Raw genomic sequence first — 21,978 nt, forward strand, 5'->3', positions numbered from 1 at the left:
CGACCGCATGCATATGGCTACCTGAAATAAGTGTATAAAATACTCTGAATGAGTAACCGCTCACATTAATCGAAATGAAAATACCCTGGATCAAAGGACATCGGTTCTATGCTACTTGCAGTGTTGCGCAGTAACACTGTGACCGTTGATCGAGTCTAGAGCAGCAAAATGACTGGAGGTACATACAAAATTTATTGTTTTCGCTGGGTGTGAGAGGGAATTTATGGTCACAGGAATCCTGATGAAAAGTGGATATGTTATGGCCAATGTGCGAAATCGGCCAAAACGCGATGTGGCTACCAAGTCAGCAATTGGCCAGTGTCGCTGTTAACTGATTGACCAATGTCTGATCTTTTCTTGATTTTGGGACATGGCCGGCCAATTAGCGAAATGCTGTGGACCCATCGGCCAAAATCGAACGAAAAAAAAAAAAAAAACTGAGCCGATCTGAAGAGTCTGAATAATTTCAGACAAGCTATTCTTATTACGTTCTCACTTACACGACCTGTCGTCACTTAAACTATAATATGAACTTTTATGACATTTAGAATTGTAAAAACTGTTTCGACATGCCGGCACGGTAGCTTAGCGTGTTCAGTCAGAGAGCTGTTCGGCCGCGGTAATAAAAAAACTGAGTGGAAAGATCAACAAACGAACTTGAACGGATGTCATATGACGTCCGCAACGACCAAAATACAACGATCAACAACGAGAAAAAAAAAAGAATTGATGAGCGTAGATGATTTCAAACTTTATACAACCTGTTGCCGTTGTCAGTCTCATTATCGCAATAAGTCATCATTTATTACAAGATAACCTTTTATGACATTCGTAAGAGCACAACAGTTTCTGACTTCTACATGTGCAGCGGTTTTGTTGCGCACTTATCAGCGCATTTGAATCGAGTGTATCCTTGGCCGCCGGTCGGTGACTGTGAAGAAGAGATGGTTCGTAATGATTTTTCTTCTGTAACGAGAGATTACAGGGTGAGCGGTTTCTCGTGCAGAAGGGAAAACGTACGTCTGTAATAGAGTTGATTTACAAACACCGCTGTCTGTTCCTGGCTTGCAGAAAGCATCGTCGACGTTCATGACAACTGCAAGAACGCCTCTGGGATCACCACGACCTCAACATCTGGTACACGGTCGCCAACATTGTCTCCCACTTTTGCTGGTGGGAATTTTGCATCTGAATTTTTACGTATTTACGCACCATGTGTTTGCAAACTGACATCAGCTCCTGACCTCATGTTCCTTATTTCTTATTTATTTTGACATAGTTTGCAAATAATTTTCTCTCCATACCCTTCGTCCGCTTCGTTACTTGTTCCTAAAATTGCACGGACATCTTGGCCGAAGGATACACAATGAGTGGCTGCACTACACTCTGTTTCACACGCCACAAACGATACTTTCGCATTGTTATTGTCAGACAACTGGTCTGCACATTCACAACCACGGCGTCAGTTTCGCCGTCGGGGAGGGGTTTTCTGCGTTTACAGCATCCTCGTCCGCCCCCGGTAGCTGAGTGGTCAGCGCGACGGAATGTCAATCCTAAGCGCCCGGGTTCGATTCCCGGCTGGTCGGAGATTTTCTCCGCTCAGGGACTGGGTGTTGTGTCGTCCTAATCATCATCATTTCATCCCCATCGACGCGCAGGTCGCCGAAGTGGCGTCAACTCGAAAGACCTGCACCGGGCGAACGGTCTACCCGACGGGAGGTCCTAGCCACACGACATTTCATTTCATTTCAGCATCCCTCAATTCTTGTCAACGTTCTCAAGGTCTTCATCTGCTGTCAGTATGCTATCCATAACCTCTGTTGGTAGATTCAAGGTGGGCAGGTCAGAGGTTCTCAGGCCCACTTTTGCTTTGCAACCAAACATGGCCCCATATGGCGATGGCATGGATGAAAAGAACTGTTTTTCATGAACTGAATAAATAAATAAGAGACTCTCAGCCCAGTGTGCTGATTCATTCGTCAGCTACACTTAACACGAAAGTGAAAGAAGTGCTGCCTACTGCACATTGTTCCAGCATGACATCGAACTTTAACCAGAGACTTCCACCAATCCGAGAAATAGCCGGACAATTAGGCAACTGGCCGCACTTCGGGCTTTGGCTATAATATACACAACTGGCCATTAAAATTACTACACCACTAAGATGACGTGCTACAGAAGCGAAATTTAACCGACAGAAAGAAGATGCTGTGATATGCAAATGATTAGCTTTTCAGAGCATTCACACGCCGGTGGCGACACCTACAACGTGCTGACATGAGAAAAGTTTCCAACCGATTTCTCATACACAAACGGCAGATGACCGGCGTTGCCTGGTGAAACGTTGTTGTGATGCCTCGTGTAAGGAGGAGAAATGCGTACCATCACGTTTCCGACTTTGATAAAGGTCGGATTGTAGCCTATCGCGATTGCGGTTTATCGCATCGCGACATTGCTGCTTGCGTTGGTCGAGATCCAATGACTGTTAGCAAAATATGGAATCGGTGGTTTCAGGAGGGTAATACGGAACGCCGTGCTAGATCCCAACGGCCTCGTGTCACTAGCAGTCGAGATGACAGGCATCCTATCCACATGGCTGTAACGGATCGTGCAGCCACGTCTCGATCCCTGAGTCAACAGATGGGGACGTTTGCAAGACAACAACCATCTGCACGGACAGTTCGATGACGTTTGCAGCAGCATGGACTATCAGCTCGGAGACCATGGCTGCGGTTATCCTTGACGCTGAATCACAGACGGGAGCGCCTGCGATGCTGTACTCAACGACGAACCTGGGTGCACGAATGGCAAAGCGTCATTTTTTTGGATGAATCCAGGTTCTGTTTACAGCATCATGATGGTCGCATCCGTGTTTGGCAACATCGTGGTGAACGCACATTGGAAGCGTGTATTCGTCATCGCCATACTGGCGTATCACCAGGCATGATGGTATGGGGTGCCATTGGTTACATGTCTCTGTCACCTCTTGTTCGCACTGAAGGCACAGTGGACGTTACATTTCAGATGTGTTACGACACGTGGCTCTACCCTTCATTCGATCCCTGCGAAACCCTACATTTCAGCAGGCTAATGCACGACCGCATGTTGCAGGTCCTGTACGGGTCTTTCTGGACACAGAAAATGTTCGACTGCTGCCCTGGCCAGCACATTCTGTAGACCTCTCACCAACTGAAGACGTCTGGTCAATGGTGGCCGAGCAACTGGCTTGTCACAATACGCCAGTCACTACTCTTGATGAACTGTAGTATCGTGTTGAAGCTGCATGGGGAGCTGTAACTGTACACGCCATCCAAGCTGTGTTTGACTCAATGCCCAGGCGTATCAAGGCCGTTATTACGGCCAGAGGTGGTTGTTCTGGGTACTGATTTCTCAGGATCTATGCACCCAAATTGCGTGAAAATGTAGTCACATGTCAGTTCTAGTATAATATATCTGTCCAATGAATACCCGTTTATCATCTGTATTTCTTCTTGGTGTGGCAATTTTAATGGCCAGTAGTGTACGTATTCTTAATGTACTGAAAGCCCACAAATCCGATGAGGGTGGAGAAAACAGAGCAGCCATAATTGCGACAGTCTTTTGCTAGCTACGGAGAGTTTAGCTGCTTACTGCAACATGGTTTGCTGCGACGACGGTGACCTCAGTGGTGCATGGACTCGGCGTCGGAAATAAGACGCCCATTCGTCATTGAGGCAGTTGTACGACACTTCTCGTTTCTTATACTACTACTCCGAAAACCGTTGACTTGAGTTCTATGGTAAGTTCCAGAGAATCTACTGCACCGGTTCTTCACAAGTTGACCAGGCTGACGACCTAGTTGTTGTAACAGGCAGAAACGACAGTAGAATTCGTCTGTTTAACTTTGTTTCTTGGTAAGATCGGTTTTGAAGAAGTCCTGAATATGAAAATTATCTTCTTCTCCGAATTTGATCTTAACACAGGTTCTCATTTCCTGTTCCAAGAACTGGCTATTGTGCAGGATTCCTCCCAAAACACGATCAAAGACCTTGTAAGAATAACTAGACTCCTCGAGAAGCTGCGGGCGCGTAGTATTTTGAACTTAAGGCTGGACGGCATTTTGGTGGAAAGAGCCTGGAAAGTTGCAGTGTATTGTGGTTTCTAAGGATTCTAACAGAACATTAAGTATTGACGAGTGCACACATACAGTATTTTTCACTAGGAGAACACGGCAAGTCTCATAACCCTACTTCCGAGAAACTTCGCTCATTGGAAGAGGGGTCAAAATAAGCGAACACGTGTCTCAGCTTATGTGTTCTTTGCCGTTTCCGAGCAAACGACGGTCAAATTTTATGTATCTTTAGAGAGTGAGCAATGCAGCCGAAGCGGTGGCACAGTGGCTAGCGTCACAGTTTCACACTTTTGAATCCGTTGTTCGAAACCCGAATATTATCTTTATTTTTCATTTATCTACCCATGTCCGCAGAAGATAACTACACCAAAATTTTTCCAGTGCATGCTGAAATAATATTGTCCTTATTCTTCTACCAATTGTATGTCCGGTCAATGAATTTAAAAAAATGAATGATAAAAATATTTGAAATAGTTTCGTTGAAATTCCTGGATTCAAAATTAATTTTAATCGCCAGTTTTCGGTAAAGGGATCCTTTATGCGTGGTTTGCCGGGATTTTATTGCCAACGCGTGAAATCTTCAGCAGTGCTATCGTTGTTACCTTCCAGAGTGAGATTTATACGGAGAATATCGCTGTGGGACACCTCCCTTCGCACGATGCTCTTGTTTTTCGGAATTTCCATGTTAAGAATGTTTATACCATCGGTGTCACCAAGGCAACCCACCAAATCTTCCAGAAGAATAAAATATAAGGATTAATATAAGAATTGATGTAAGAATGTAATACAAGAATATGAGAATTTAAAAAGGTTGTAAGCTCTGAAAATACATTTATTATATAAAGAATGTGTGACACTTCCTGTGAAACCCAGCTGGAATTTTAAACTGATATAACGCCCTTGTATGTCTGAGCCGTGCGCGGCTCGTGTTCATGCCCGTTTATTGCTTGTCACCTTATCTTTACAGTACTGTCGCGTCCCTCTTATTCGATTTACTGGCTTCACTAGGTTGCTGGATTTCTTGCCCGCGAGTGGCAACAGCAGCGCTTATCAATAAGTGAACCATCGCACCATCTCTGGAGCGACCGCTAGCATTTCCGGGTCGTCGTCTGTCAGAGTTCAGTCCGTACGCAGTAGCAGTGAAGTCGGGGACGTCATTACACTTCTAATTTCTAATATAATGTGTGGTGTCACCGCCAGACACCACACTTGCTAGGTGGTAGCCTTTAAATCGGCCTAGCACTCGCCCCAGTTGTACAGCCGACTTTGCTAGCGATGGTTCACTGACAAATTACGCTCTCATTTGCCGAGACGATAGTTAGCATAGCCTTCAGCTACGTCATTTGCTACGACCTAGCAAGGCGCCATTATCATTTGCTATTTATCTTGTGATGCATGTACCGTCAGACCGATGTTCACCAGTTGTGGATTAAAGTTAAGTATTCCAGCAGCTACGTACGTTATTGGCTATATTAATTACCTTCCAGACCTCACGCCAGCCTGCGTGAGCTTAAACGGCTTCCTCTCCTAGTGGCTTGGCTGTCTTGCCAAGTCACAACATAATGTTTAATATAATAGACCGAAATGATAAATAATCTTTAAATTAATTTTTAAACTTACTCTACTTGCGACTTATATTCTGGCTGCTCTCTTACAAAAGCAAGCACTCTTCGACATACGTCATCAGCATCGTGGTTCCACCACAGTTTTCCCACAATTCAATTTTACCAGGTTTTAAATAAAACAATAGTAAGTTTTAACGTATGTGCACAGACACTCTCTCATTCATTCCCATGTATTCACACAACAAGCTAATCAGCAGATAATAATTCTGAATAATTTTCACACTGCAAAATGCAGAGGATTTGAAGTTTTGAAAATAAGAACTTAAGCACGAACCCATTACTTTGTCTTTGCGCCTTTTTGCTAAAATAGTTTCACTAACGATTACTTCAATCTACCACGTAGCTGAGCACACCCGAAAGCCGCACTGCACGTTGCGTGTGCCCGACACACTTGCGAGATGAGGCAGTGGGAGCGGGAGTCCATCAGGCTGATGGGCGTCAGCGCCGCGGCGTTCCGCCTGCTGGGCATCTGGCCGGACGGGGGGCGTCGCGACGGCGGGCGCCGCGACGGCGACGGCCCGGTGGGAGCCCTGCTGCTGGCGGCCAACGACGTGTCTCTGGGCGTCTTCGCGCTGGCCTACGTGCTCATGGAGAGCGCACGAGACCTCAAGAGCCTCAGCGACGCCTTCTTCGTCATCGCCACTTCCGTCTCTGTCAGCAGCAGGGTAAGGGCGACACCGCATATGCAACTTAAAATGTTTATTTGACACCACATAAGGTCGTCACGCCACAGTCACTAAAACAATAACATTTTTAAAAGGTTATGTAACACGACACACTGAGTTGTGATTTTCAAATATAATAACAAACATGCAAAACTACACTAATAATTGCAACCATACTTATTTCAAATACACTACTGGCCATTAAAATTGCTACACCAAGAAGAAATGCAATTGATAAACGGGTATTCATAGGACAAATATATTATACTAGAACTGACATGTCATTACATTTTCACGCAATTTGAGTGCATAGATCCTGAGAAATCAGTACCCAGAACAACCACCTCTGGCCGTAATAACGGCCTTGATACGCCTGGGCATTGAGTCAAACACAGCTTGGATGGCGTGTACTGCTACAGCTGCCCATGTAGCTTCAGCACGATACCACAGTTCATCAAGAGTAGTGACTGGCGTATTGTGACGAGCCAGTTGCTCGGCCACCATTGACCAGACGTTTTCAATTGGTGAGAGATCTGGAGAATGTGCTGGCCAGGGCAGCAGTCGAACATTTTCTGTATCCAGAAAGGCCCGTACAGGACTTACAACATGCAGTCGTATATTATCCTGCTGAATGGATCGAATGAAGGGTGGAGCCACGGGTCGTAACACATCTGAAATGTAACGTCCGCTGTTCAAAGTGCCTTCAATGCGAACAAGAGGTGACCGAGACGTGTAACCAATGGCACCCCATACCATCACGCCGAGTGATACGCCAGTATGGCGATGACGAATACACGCTTCCAATGTGCGTTCACCGCAATGTCGCCAAACACGGATGCGACCAGCACGATGCTGTAAACAAAACCTGGATTCATCCGAAAAAATGACGCTTTGCCATTCGTGCACCCAGGCTCGTCGTTGAGTACACCATCGCAGGCGCTCCTGTCTGTGATGCAGCGTCAAGGGTAACCACAACCGCGGTCTCCGAGCTGATAGTCCATGCTGCTGCAAACGTCGTCGAACTTTTCCTGCAGATGATTGTTGTCTTTCAAACGTCCCCATCTGTTGACTCAGGGATCGAGACATGGCTGCACGATCCGTTACAGCCATGCGGATAAAATGCCTGTCATCTCGACTGCTAGTGATACCGAGGCCGTTGGGATCCAGCTCGGCGTTCCGTATTACCCTCCTGAACCCACCGATTCCATATTCTGCTAACAGTCATTGGATCCCGACCAACGCGAGGAGCAATGTCGCGATACGATAAACCGCAATAGCAATAGGCTACAATCCGACCTTTATCAAAGTCGGAAATACACGAGGCATCACAACAACGTTTCACCAGGCAACGCCTGTCAACTGCTGTTTGTGTATGAGAAATCGGTTGGAAACTTTCCTCATGTCAGCACTTTGTAGGTGTCGCCACCGGTGCCAACCTTGTGTGAATGGTCTGAAAAGCTAATCATTTGCATATCACAGCATCTTCTTCCTGTCGGTTAAATTTCGCGTCTGTAGCACGTCATCTTCGTGGTGTAGCAATTTTAATGGCCAGTAGTGTATTACGAAAAATACACTTCAACCTGAATGACATTTTCACTCTGCAGCGGAGTGTTCGCTGATATGAAACTTCCTGGCAGAATAAAACTGTGTGCTGGTCCGAGACTCGAACTCGAGACATTTGCTTTTCGCGGCACATCACTTGCCCGCGAGTGAAAATTTCATTCTGGAACATCCCCCAGGCTGCGGCTAAGCCATGTATCCGAAATATCCTTTCTTCCAGGAACGCTAGTTCTGTCAGGTTCGCAGGAGAGCTTCTGTGAAGCTTGTGAAAGCCGGCACGGTGGCTCAGCGTGTTCGGTCAGTGTTAGCTGCTCTCTGTAATAAAAGAACTGAGTTAATGGATCAACGATGAACATGAACAAGTGTCATAGTACGTCCGCCCCTAGCGGACAATAACGAACAAAGTGAGATTTATAAAAAAGTCAGTAGAGCACTTACCTGCTAAAGGCAAATGTCCAGAGTTCGAGTCTCAATCCGGCACGCAGTTTTAAGGAAGTTTAACACTACAACCTCTAAACTGTAGCAAAAGCATCAGAAACGGGTCACAAGACGTCATGATGGGTTTTTGTTTATTAGTCATTCCACACTTTAATGCAGTGTACATGAAATCGGAATGAAAGATAATATGTACTCTTCCTTTACGTCCTGCAGTGATGCGACGATCATTTTACAAACAAAGGCTCACACGTTGTAATCTTATAACGTGCAGCAAGCCCAAAACTAGACCGCAGCACGCAGTCGTGCTGTGCTGTGGTAATGGAATCTTACAAAAACGATTGACTCCCATTTGGGGCTAACACAAGCCAAAATATTGTGATTACCTGCTTCATAGCGGTTTGGTTCACCATTGGAACGTAATATAACACCGGTCCATGCCAAAAGACATTGGTAGGTTGCCAGAGGTATCTGGCACCTGATCTCTACCCAGATGTCTACATCTACATCTACATGCATACTTTGCAGGCAACCGTACGACGTGTGGCGTATGGTATTCATACTACTACTAGTCGTTTCCTTTCCTGTTCCACCTGTAGATAGAGCGAGGGAGAAACGACTGTATTTGCTTCCATATGTGTCCTAATTTCTCGTACCTTATGTTCGTGGTCCTTACGCGAAAAGTACAAGTTATCCCACTCAAGCCTCCCAGATTTCAAAGACCAAGGAAAAAAATACCACAGTAGATACGACAATGAAAAATGCACCACATTGTAGAGCATCTCAAAGAATTTATTTATTTTTCATCAATATACCTCTACATGTGAACTATTTGTAGCACGAAAAATATCGAATCTAGATTCAATTTCTAGCCAAGTTTTTTGTAACATTTCCTCTGTTATTGTTGTAATCGCATTAGTGATACGATGTCGCAACGTAGGAATATCGTCCACTTTCGTCGCATACACGGGATCCATCACGAATCCCCACATTAGGAAATGAAGTGGCGTAATGTCGGGTGAACGTGGTGGCCAGGTAATGGGTCCTTCGCGTCCGATCCAACGATTGGGAAATTTCCTATCCAGGAACTTGCGAACAGCCGTTGACCAATGTGGAGGACTCCATCTTGTTGAAAAATGCTGTTGGGTTGCAAGTCTTGTATCTGAGGGTACACAAACTGCTCCAACATGTCCAGATACACTGACCCATTCACTGTTTGCTCCACAAAGAAGAACGGTCCAACAATCCTGTCGTACATTATCCCACGCCAGACGTTTAGTTTAGAGCTATCACGAACATGTTCAATGACAACGTGCGGATTTTGCGAACCCCAAATCCGAACATTATGCCTATTAACTTTTCCTGATAGATGAAAGGTTGCCTCATCTTAGAATAAATATCTTTCCAGGAAGCTGGCATCCATGTCAATACGCTGCAGCATATCCGCAGCAAATTGTTGTTTGCGTGGTTTGTAGTTCGGCGTCAGATCTTGCAGAATTTGCACTTTGCAAGCACACATACGAAGACGCTGGTGAACTACACGATGCAGTGTTGATTGAGGTACATCAAGTTGCCTAGATGCTTCACGAATTGACTTACGTGGGCTTCTGAGAAACTTTTGTCTGATGTCCTCTCTTCTGAAACTCCGTAACGTGCACTCCCAGAATGCTTCAGTACACTTCCTGTTGCCAGAAACTTCCTATACCATTCCTTAATTGTCTTCACGTCAGGTAGATCACATTCATACACATGGCGATAATATCTTTGCACAGTAAGCGGCGATTTTGTTTCTGCAAACCACACTACTGCTTGCGCGCTCTGCTGTGGAGTCACCATTTTCACTTCATGAGACCATGTTGCACTGTGGCGAATATACTTGGCACTTCTGATGTCGGAATATAATTTTTTTTTGAGATACTCTACAATGTGGTGCATTTTTCATTGTCATATCTACTGTGGTTTTTCTCTCCTGGGTCCTTGAAATCAGGGAGGTTTGAATGGGACACCCTGTATATCGGCGACAGTACGATCGTTCTGCAGTCAACTTCAATGCTGCTTCTTTAAATTTTCTCAGTAGTGTTCCTCGAAGAGAACGTCGCTCCAGGGATTCCCATTTGAGGTCCCGAAGCATCACTGTAACACTTTTGTGTTGTTCGAACCTACCAGTAATAAATCTAGCAGCCCGCCTTTGAATTGGTTCGTTGTCTTAGTTTAAGCCGAGCTGGTGTGGATCCCAAACACTCGAGCGGTACTTAAGAACAGATCGCACTAGCATCCTGTATGTGATCTCTTCTACAGTTGAACGACACTGACGTAAAATTCTCCCATTAAACCGAACTCGACCATTCGCCTTCCCTTACACAATCCTCGCATGCTCGTTTCATTTCAAATCGCTCGGAAACGTTACGTCCAGGTATTTAAAAGGCACGACTGTGTGAAGCAGGACACTGCTAATGCTATACCCGAACATTATGGGTTTGTTTTTCCTTCCCACCCGCATTAAATTTCATTTTTCTACATTTAGAAGCAGCTGCTATCCACCCCATAAACCAGAATTTTTGTCTAAGTCATCTAGTATCCTTCTACAGTCACTCAACCTTGCAACCTTCCCATACACCACAGCGTCATCAGCAAACATTCGCAGACTACTGCTCGCCCTCTCCCCCAGATAATCTTCGTATATAGAAAATAATAGCTGTCCTGACGCACTGTCGCAGGGCACTCCTAACGATACCCTTGTCTGTGATGAGCACTTGCCATCGTGGATAACATGCTGGGATCTATTACTCATAGTCTTCGAGTCACTCACTTACCTGGAGACCTACTGCGTATGCTGGCATCATCGTTAACAGTCTGCAGTGGAGTACCATGTCAAATGCTTTTCGAAAATCTAGGAGTACGGAATCTACCTGTTGCCCTTCATTCATAATTCGCAGTGTCTCATGTGAGATAGTGGCAAGCTGAGTTTCACACGAGCGTTTCTTTCTAAAAACGTACTGATTGGTGGACATGAGTTTTTCGGTCTTTAGGAAATTTATTATATTAGAGCTCAGAATATGTTCTAGAATTGTGCAGAAAACTGATGTTAAGAATATTGGCCCTTAATTCTACCGGTCCGTTCTTTAACCTTTCTTATATACAGAAATCACCTGCGCTTTTTCCAGTCGCATGGGACTTTGCGCTGGGCGAGAGATTCGCAATAAGTACAAGCTGTGTAAGGAGCCAGTGCCGTAGAGTATGCTTTTTAAAATCGAATTGGGATTCCATCTGAACCTACCGACTTATTTGTTTTCGATTCTAAAAATGGTTCAAATGGCTCTGAGCACTATGGGACTTAACATCTGTGGTCATCAGTCCCTTAGAGCTTAGAACTACTTAAACCTAACTAACCTAAGGACATCACACACATCCCTGCCCGAGGCAGGGTTCGAACCTGCGACCGTAGCGGTCACGCGGTTCCAGACTGAAGCGTCTAGAACCGCACGTCCACACCGGCCGGCGTATTCGATTCTGTCAGTTGTTTCTCTACACCAGGGATGTCCTCCATGTGATGACCAGACGAAGGTACGTTTGTGCCATCCTCCTGCTTGAACGATTTCTTGAACATGAAATTTAAAACTTTTGATTTCGTTCTGCTATCTTCAATTTTACACGAGACGGGTCAAAGAGTGACCTCATGGAAGTCTTAGACCCGCTTAGTATTTTCCCAGAACTCACGTGGCGGTGGTCTGTTGGTGTGGAACTGTAGCTCGATAGCGTTCCAGATGTATTCCATTGGGTTCAGTTCAGGCGAATTTGGTGGCAAAGATATCAACGTGATTTCACTGTCATGCTCCTCAAACCACAGTACCGCGATTCTGACCTTGTGAGACAGACCACCTGCTGGAAGATGCCATTGCAGTCGACGAAGACATCAAGTACGAAGTGATGGAAGTGCTACCCAATAATGTTCAGGTAGAGTACAGTAGTTGTGGTTCCTCATATTGCTTCCACAGGTCCAATGGAAGCCCAGATGAATGTCCCCCATATAATAACGCCGCCCCCACTTGCTTGCAACCGTGGTGTAGTGCATGTTTCGAGCACTCATTTGTCTGGATGAGGGCGTATCCTGACACGACCATCGTACTGATGTAACAAGAAATGTGATTCATCGCACCAGGTCACATGTTTCTGTCGATTCACGGTCCATTATCGATGATCGCATGCCCTCTCCTGTTTTTAAGTTATCGTTCTTCTGACTGGTTTGACATGGCTCGCCACGAATTACTCTTCTGTGCCAATCTCTTCATCTCAGAGTAGCACTTGCAACCCACGCCCCATGTGATTTGCTGGATTATTACAAAATCTGTCTTCCTCTACGGTTTGTACCTTCTACAGCTCCTCCTAGTGCCACGGAAGTTATTCCCGGAAGTCTTAACAGACATAATCACCCTGTCCCTTCTTCTTGTCAGTGTTTTCCATATATCCTTTCATCGCCGATTCTGCGGAGAACCTCCTTATTCGTTATGTTATCGATCCACCCAGTTTTCAACATTACTCTGTGGCACCACCATTCAAATGCTTCGATTCTCTTCCGTTCCGGTTTTCCCTCAATCCATGTTCCATTACCATAGAACGCTCTGGTCCAAACGTACATTCTCAGAAATTTCTACCTCAAATTGAGACCTATGTTTGATACTATCAGACTTCTTTTGGCTAGTAATGCCTTTAGCAAACAATAGGCTGCTTTTGATGTACTCTTTGCTCCGTTCCTCACAGGTTATTTTGCTGCCTAGGTAGCATAATTTCTTAACTTCACCGCCTTCTTGATCCCCAATTCTGATGGTAAATTTCTCGCTGTTCTCGTTTATTCTATTCCTCATTACTTTCTTCTTTCTTCGATTTACGCTAGTCCATATTCTGTATTCATTAGACGGTTCATTACTTAATTCTTGTTCACTTTCACTGAGGGTAGCAATGTCATCAGTGAATCATCTTTGTTATCCTTTCACCATGAATTTTAATCCTACTCTTCAACCTTTCTTTTATTTCCGTCATTGCTTGTTCAGTGTATGGACTAAACAGTAAGGGTGAAAGACTACTTCACAGTGTTACACACTTTTCAATCCGAGGGCTTCGTTCTTGGTCTTCCAGTCTTATTGTTCCCTCTTGGTTTTTGTACGTATTATATAGCCTATATCACGCATCTTTCCCTGTAGCTTATCTCTATTCTTCTCAGAACATCGAACACCTTACATCATTTTACATTTTCGAATGCTATCTCCAGGTCGCCAAATTCTAAGAACGTGTCTTGATTTTTCTTCAGCCTTGCTTTCATTATCGACCGCAACGTCAGAAAAGCCTCTCTAGTGCTTTTATCTTTCCTAAAGCCAAACTGTTCGTCATCTAACAGATTCTGAATCTTTTCAATTTTTCTGTATATTATTCTTGTCAGTAATTTGGATGCATGAGCTGTTAAGCTGATTGTGCGGAAATTCTCGCACTTGTTGGTTCTTGCAATCTTCAGATAGTGTGGATGATGTTTTTCCGAAATTCTGATGATATATCGCCAGTCTCATATATTCCATACGCCAAGATGCCCACTGCAGTCTTGATTGACGATGCCGTTGGGTCAGCGTGAGAACACATTTTGCGTCGTCTGCTGCGGAGCCCCATTTTCAAGACCCTACATCTACATCTACATCTACATCTACATACATACTCCGCAAACCACCGTACGGTACATGGCGTTGAGTGGCACGAACCACTACTAGTCATTTTCTTTTCTGTTCCACCAGCAAACAGAGCAAGGGAAAAACTACTGTCTATTGTCCTCCGTACGAACCCTAATTTCTTCGGGGTCCTTGCGAGAAACGAGCGATGGCGGCGGTACAATCGATCTGCAGGCGACCTCAGAAGAGGCGGTTCTCTGAATTTCCGTAATAGTGCCTCACTAAAAGTGCATTGTCTTTCCTCCAGGGATTCCTATTTGAGTTCACGAAGTATTTACTTAATACTTGCGTGCTGATCGAACCTTCCGGTAACATGTCTAGCAAACCGCTTATGCATCGCTTTGATATCTTCTTTTAAACTGATACGATGAGGATGCCAAACACTCGGGCAGTACTCAAGAATGGGTCGCTACCGTCATACGTCGTCTCCTATTTAAATGAAGTACACTCTCCTAAAATTCTCTGAATATAACGAAGTCAGTCTTTCGCCTTCCCGAATACCAATCTGACGGGCTCACTCCATTTCTAATCGCTTTGCAACTTTACGCCCAGATATTTCATTGATGTGACTCTGTGAAGCAGCATAATACTAATGCCCTATTCGAACGTTATAGGGTTGATTACCTACTCATCCGCATTAATTTACATTTCTCTACATCTAGAGCAGACTGCCATTCATAATATCAACTAAAAATTCTAAGTCATCTTGTATCCACCTATCATCACTCAAGGACGACACTGTTCCGTCCACCACTGTGTCATCAGCAGACAGCCATAACATCTACATCTACATCTATATGGTTACTCTGCAATTCACACTTAAGTGCCTGGAAGAGGGTCCATCGAAGCACTTTCATACTACTTCTCTGCCATTCCACTCTCGAATGACGCGTGGGAAAAAGGAACACCTAAATCTTTACGTTCGAGCTCTGATTTCTCTTATTTTATTATGATGATCATTTCTCCCTACGTAGCTGGGTGTCAACAAAATATTTTCGCATTCGGAAGAGAAAGTTGATGACTGAAATTTCGTAAATAGATCTCGCCGCAAAGAAAACCGCCTTTGTTTCAGTGACTGCCACCCCAACTCGCGTTCATGTCAGTGACACTTTCACCCCTATTGCGCGATAACACGAAACGAGCTGCCCTTCTTTGCACTTTTTCGATGTCCTCCGTCAATCCTACCTGGTAAGGATCCCACACCGGGCGGCGATATTCCGGCAGAGGAGGGACAAGTGTAATGTAGGCTGTTTCTTTAGTGGGTTTGTCGCATCTTCTAAGTGTTCTGCCAACAAAGCGCAGTCTTTGATTCGCCTTCCCCTCAATATTATCTATGTGGTCTTTCCAATTTAAGTTGCTGGTAATTGTAATTCCTAGGTATTTAGTCGAATTGACAACCCTTAGATTTGTGCGATTTATCGTATGCCCAAAATGTATCGGATTTCTTTTAGTACCCATGTGGATGACCTCGCACTTTTCTTTGTTTAGTGCCAATTGCTACTTTTCGCACCATACAGAAATCTCACTAGATCATTTTGTAATTGGAATTGATCGTCTGATGATTTTACTAGACGGTAAATTGCAGCGTCATCTGCAAACAATCTAAGGGGGCTGCTCAGATTATCACCTAGATCATTTATGTGAATCAGGAACAGCAGAGGGCCTATGACACTTCCTTGCGGAACGCCAGAGAGCACCTCTGTTCTATTCGATTATTTACCGTCTATCACTACGAACTGTGACCTCTCTGATAGGAAATCACGAATCCTGTCACACGACTGAGACGATACTCCATATGGACGCAATTTGATTAATAGTCGCTTGTGAGGAACGGTATCAAAAGCCTTCTGGAAATCCAGGAGTATGGAATCGATGTGAGATCCTTTATCCACAGCACTCATTACTTCATGGGAATAAAGAGCTAGCTGCGTTGCACAAGAACGATATTTTCTGAATCCGTGTTGTTTATGTATCAATAAGTCATTTTCTTCAAGGTGATTCATAATGTTCGAGTACAGTATACGCTCCAAAATCCTACTGCAAATTGAGGTCAGTGATATGGGTCTGTAATTCAATGGGTTACTCCTATTTCCTTTCTTGAATATTGTCCGCCAGATAATTTATTTATATACGGAATGAGAGCGGCCCTATCACACTTCCGGAGGGCACTAATGACGATGTCCTTATCTCTGATGAATACTCTCTGTCGATGACAAGGTATTGGGTTCTACTGTTTAAAAAGTCTTCGAGCCACTTACATATCTAGGAACACAATCAGTATGTTCGAACTTTTGTTAACAGCTTTCAGTAGGGCACGGTGTCAAACGTTTTTTGGAAATCTCGGATTATGGAAACTGTCTGTTGCCCCCCATCCATGACTTGTAGGGTATCATGTTTATTACAGCAATAAGCTCGACCGCCATCTGCTGACGGCTGCGCCGGCGCCGTTCTGCCCAAGTCGGCAAGTGTTGACGGTACGCCACATTTTAACGTCCTGTCCGAATTTTAATACACTGCGCATTGATCTTGGCCTGCCATGTACTCTGGATGAAATTTTAGCGGATGACCCACGAGCAGCTGCTCGCGTTCTTCGTTTTATCCACTTGACAAACCTGTCTAAAGACATTTGATTATGCTGTTTTCTTTTAATCCCTTGCCTGTTAATGTGCCTTTTGTAGTGTTGTCCTTTTTAGTTGCTGTTTTAACATTGTGCCTCGCAGTGCCTTCATAATTTAGTCTGGGTGCTAATAATCACTGTAGTTGTGCCCCCTAAAACCACACAAAAAAAAGATCGAAAAATGTAATGTTTGTGAAGAGATGTGTAAACAATTTGTTCTGTACTTCGAAAACACAATACTTTCGTTGACTGTATTTTCTTTCCAATAACAAAACGAAAAGAATACATTTCATAACAGGTTTCCACAGGCACACAGACAGCTCTCGCCATAGTGCTTCAGCCAAGAGGTTCAGTCGCATGACCCGCAACTCAGCAGTGCGGCTCAACCGCGCGATTGTCGAGGATTACAGCAATTGAACCGCACGACTGATTCGACGCGTCGGAGTCGCCAATGTGAAAGCAGCCGAAGTATGCTTAGAGTTGCTTACAGCAGCCGTTCAAAATTAGCGTTGCAATTTCTTTTACTGTTGATGTTTCCAGATCTTTCTGTTGACGGGGCAGAAGGACCTGATGCAGGAGCTCGTGACGCTGCTGATGAAGGCCAGGAAGAGCTTCCCAGAATCTGTGCCAGGAATCCGGGACCGCTACCAGAGGCTGGCCATCATCATGTTCCGCATCTGGCAGGTAAGACTCTACAAATGCTTTTCTTACAGTAAGAACTTCCACTTAGATTGATGAACCAAAATACTATCACCACAGCCGAACGTAAGACTGAATGCCACATGGTGGAATTGTGGACACGTAATTCGTTAAGGAAATATGCGCGGTCCAGTCAAATTAACGTAATGTTACTGTTCGACGTCAGCGTGCTACAACACTCACAGACAGCAGGTGGCAGCACAAGCAGTCGAGGGTATTTAAAGCGCGTCGGGGAACGCTGGAACACTGGACGTCCACTGAGTAGCGACAGGTGGTCCCTACAGATGAATCACGTTTTATGCTCCATCGGACAGATGTGTGTTGGTGTGTACGGCGTGCAACGTCTGAAGGCAAACAAGGAGGGAGCGTTATGGTGTGGGGAATGTTTTCGTAGTATTTCCTGTAGAGATGGGTCGAACTCGTTCATTCCCGTGATCTACTTCATTCATTTCACTCTTTGCCGTGAAGCGCTCAAATGAAGTAGTTAATTCATGAAGTACGGAAGCCTGGCGAAGTTGCCCAGTTCGCCGCTCAGCCGCGGCTACGCTCGCTTCGCCTCGCTCGTGCAATAAAGCTTCGTATTACTTCATAATTCTACCAACAGATGGCCGAACTATGCAGTAATGTGCACGCAACTTTTTACGCTCTTACAGCGTCTGAGTTAAATAGAGCATGGTCGAAGGGGACAAAGGAAAGATAAACAGAGAAGCCTGTCACATATAAAGAGGGTATTACATTTAATCTTGCTCGACATTTTCTCATGAAGCGCTCAAAAAAGTCTTTATCTACCAAATGAAACATTATTTGTTGTATTCATGGACTGAAAACTAGGGCTACCAACGAAATGCAGTCCAATTTTATGTTCCTTTTAAAATTTAATCCAAAATAGAATGAGTATGTTTACCACCGTCACAAAGTCTATATACCTACGTTAAGTAATTGTTCATAAGTTTTCCTGTAGATTTTATTTTTGTTGAAAATAATAACCCTCCCTCAAAACGTAAACTGTCACCTGTAGTCATTGTTACAATTTCAGGTAAAATCCCTCTTTCAGTGTTATTAACAAACCTTTTATTTTCATGTTGGCCGCCGATGTAGTGGGAGAGGAAGAGGGGAAGCGAGCGAGTGAACTAGAAAAAAGTGAGGAGTGTGCTATCTGTGAAGAGTTTGAAGTACCAGTTCATTGAAATTGAGTGGTTAGTTCACACTTCACGGGAGTGAAGCGTTCATCTGAACGACTCATTCACGAGCTCCCCATCACTAATTTCCTGGGTGATCTCATTCTGGCAGGCTCAATGGATCACGACAAACGTACGTGTACCGTTGGAGACCATGTCTACCAATACATGCAGTTTGTTTTTCCTCAGCACGATGGTATCTACCAGCAGGACAATGAAACGTCGCACAGCTTACAGTGTACGAGTGTAGTTCGAAGAGCACCAGGGTGAGTTTACCACACTCCCCAGCCACGAGGTTTCTCGCATTTAACGAGAATATAGCAGACCACCTCGATTGGGCTGGATGCCTCGGGCGCCATGGACCCTCAACCTAGAGATTTATCGGAGCTGGCCTCGCCACTGGATTCGGCATGGCTCAATATCCATGTCGGTGCCTTCCAGAAACTCGCTGACTTTCTTGCTGCACGTTTCAGAGCGGTCCGCGCTGCGAAAGAGGGTTATTCAGGCTTTTGGCAGGTGATCACGTTAATGTGACTGGACTGTGTATAATCGGAGCACAGGCGAATGGAGAATCATTCCAGCGGCGATATGGGGCACAAAGTGGCAAGTCCACTGACATACACGACTTTGACAAATACGAGGGTTATTCGGAAAGTAAGGAACGATCGGCCGCGAAATGGAAAATACAGTGAATATCGTATGAAGCTTTGCACAGACGCGTTGGGCACTGTGTCTAGTACGCCTGTCGATCGCATCATGTCGCTCTTTCCAGTTCTGAGCTCACAGTGAGGACGTAAATATGGCTAGAAATTAGTGTCTCCCGCCAAGTATGAGGGTCTGGCGAAAGATTTCACTTGAAGCTATGCAATCCACATAACATAACTGTCGTGCTGTTCGTTCTACATGACAATTCTCGGCCGCACTCTGCAGAAGCAATGAAGATGCACCTGCAGCGTTTTCGATGGGAAGTGTTTGATCACCCACAATACAGCTCGTAATTGGCTACCCCTGAGGTTCATCTCTGCTCAATTGACCAGCTGGCTATGAAGACAATATTTTGACACAGACAACGAGCTGGAGTCCAGAGTAGAAAATTGTCGAAAAGCACTGGCGGAATTGAAAAGTTAGTACAACGTACGACAGATGTCCAAGTCTGAGCGGCCACTGTGTAGAGAAGTAGCTGAAGGTGTAACTAACCGTTGCAAATAGAGCAGTTTAATTTTCACTGTGGTTCTCATTTCTCGACCTATCGTTCCTTGCTTTCCGAATAGCCCTCGTAGTTAATTGTTATGGTCCGGCCCCTGGGAACGGGTATAATGGGGAAGCTCGCCGGCTGTTCACGCTGTACTGTCACGAGTACTTACAGAAAGTGGTGGAATGTTGGTGAAAGTTGTAAGTCCACCACTCAACACAGAACTTGGAGGCTGGGGGCTTGACCGTTCTGTAAAGCAGGATAGTACGCGATCTGGAGCAGATCTGACGATATAGTATAATGCTGGTATAGGCATACGTATTCAGGGGTACAACGTTTAGCGCACATTGTTGGACACGACGCTCTGACACAGACAGCCCTTCCAAGTTTTCACGTTGACCCTACAATATCATCAACTACAACTACAGTGGGCACGGGATCATCGAGATTGGACAGTGAATTAATGGAAACGTGTCTTCTGGTCGGATGAATTACGTTTCGTGTTACATCAAGCCGATGGTCGGCCCTGGTGGGATATTCCGGCCGCTCGAAACATGTACTGAAACATGTACTGCACTAAGTACGCAGTCGAGTGGGGATAATATGCCATGGAGTGTATTCACATGTGCTATCATAGGTCCTGCGGTAGTAATCGTACGCACCATGACTGTTATGGACTGTGTGAGTATTATTGTGGCCCACCTGGATCGTTTCATATTTGATGTATTCCTCGACGGCTACGGCATCTGACAGCAGGATAGCGGTCCGTTCCCAAGGAAAGAATCGTGCTACAGTGATTTATAGAGTGCAAATTTTGTGCTCACAAACCACCGGCTCGTAATTTATGGAAACTGAAAGACCTGTGCGTAGGCATCTGGTGCAATATACTTTTGAAAACCTATCAACAACTTATAGAATTCACACCACGCAGCATCGCTGTTATATTGTGTTCCAATTTTGGACCAACGCACTACTAAGGACGTGGTCGGTATGTCTGGCACATCACTATGTGTCTCACACTATGCAAGCTGTAGACGATACATGAGACTGTTGCCCTAAGCTGCTGTACTCGACTGTTAACATTCTGAGGATTCATACCTTAGTCGGTAAAAAAGGATCTCCTACAGGCTCACAATGTCCGTATGTCTGTCCGTTTGTCTGTCCGTTTGTCTGTCCAACTGTTCAGAACCCTTTTTCTCAGGAACGGACAGACACATCAAATTGAAATTTATGTCACATCTTGAGGTCTACATTTTGAGGTCTAGGTCACTAGACAACGTAAAAATTGAAGCTTCTAAGTCAATGCAATCAAAAGATAATGTAATTTAGGTCACGTGTTTTCATACTCGCAAACTCAGACATCGAAACCTACAGGGTTTGACCTAGACTCATTAAATCTGGCAAGAAGCAAGATTTCACACTACAACCAAAGAAAAAAGTCCGAAAATTGTTAATTTATAACTGTATTATAGTAAAAAAATTTTGTCTTTTGTTATCAAGCTGTCTCTGTGGCTGTTCTTCTGTTAACACCCCTTTTTCTCAGGAATGAGTAGACATACCAAACTAAAATTTATGTGACTTTGTGTGGCGGTATAATAAGCATCAGCTCCCAAGTCAATGCAGTCACAAGATACGGCCATTTATGTCACATATGAATAAGTCTGTGCGTATACAGAGTGGTCCATTGATAGTGACCGGGCCAAATATCTCACGAATTAAGCATCAAACGAAAAAACTACAAAGAACGAAACGCACCTAGCTTGAAGGGGGAAACCAGATGACGCTATGATTGGCCCGCTAGATGGCGCTGCCATAGGTCAAACGGATATCAACTGCGTTTTTTTAAATACGACCCCCATTTTTATTACATATTCGTGTAGTACGTAAAGCAATATGAATATTTTAGTTGGACCACTTTTTTCGCTTTGTGATAAATGGCGCTGTAATAGTCACAAACGTATAAGTACGTCGTATCACGTAACATTCCGCCAGTGCGGACGGTATTTGCTTCGTGATACATTACCCGGGTTGAAATGGAGCGTTTACCAATTGCGGAAAAGGTCGATATCGTGTTGATGTACGGCTATTGTGATCAAAATGCCCACTGGACGTGTGCTATGTATGGTGCTCGGTATCCTGGACGACATCATCCAAGTGTCCGGACCGTTCGCCGGGTAGTTACGTT

General features: G+C 44.7%; 1 protein-coding gene across 1 annotated transcript in view; it reads left to right on the forward strand.

Annotated features, from left to right (window-relative positions):
- Positions 1-6,134: 6,134 nt before the first annotated feature.
- Positions 6,135-21,978, forward strand: part of LOC126416917 (odorant receptor Or1-like) — a 36,797-nt gene continuing 20,953 nt past the window's right edge. The window contains exons 1-2 of the mRNA XM_050084800.1: positions 6,135-6,401; positions 17,265-17,408. Coding sequence (XP_049940757.1) covers positions 6,135-6,401; positions 17,265-17,408 — 411 coding nt within the window. The remainder of the gene's footprint in view (positions 6,402-17,264; positions 17,409-21,978) is intronic.

This window comes from Schistocerca serialis, chromosome 8 (genome assembly GCF_023864345.2).
Source record: "Schistocerca serialis cubense isolate TAMUIC-IGC-003099 chromosome 8, iqSchSeri2.2, whole genome shotgun sequence".
Classification (NCBI taxonomy): domain Eukaryota; kingdom Metazoa; phylum Arthropoda; class Insecta; order Orthoptera; family Acrididae; genus Schistocerca; species Schistocerca serialis.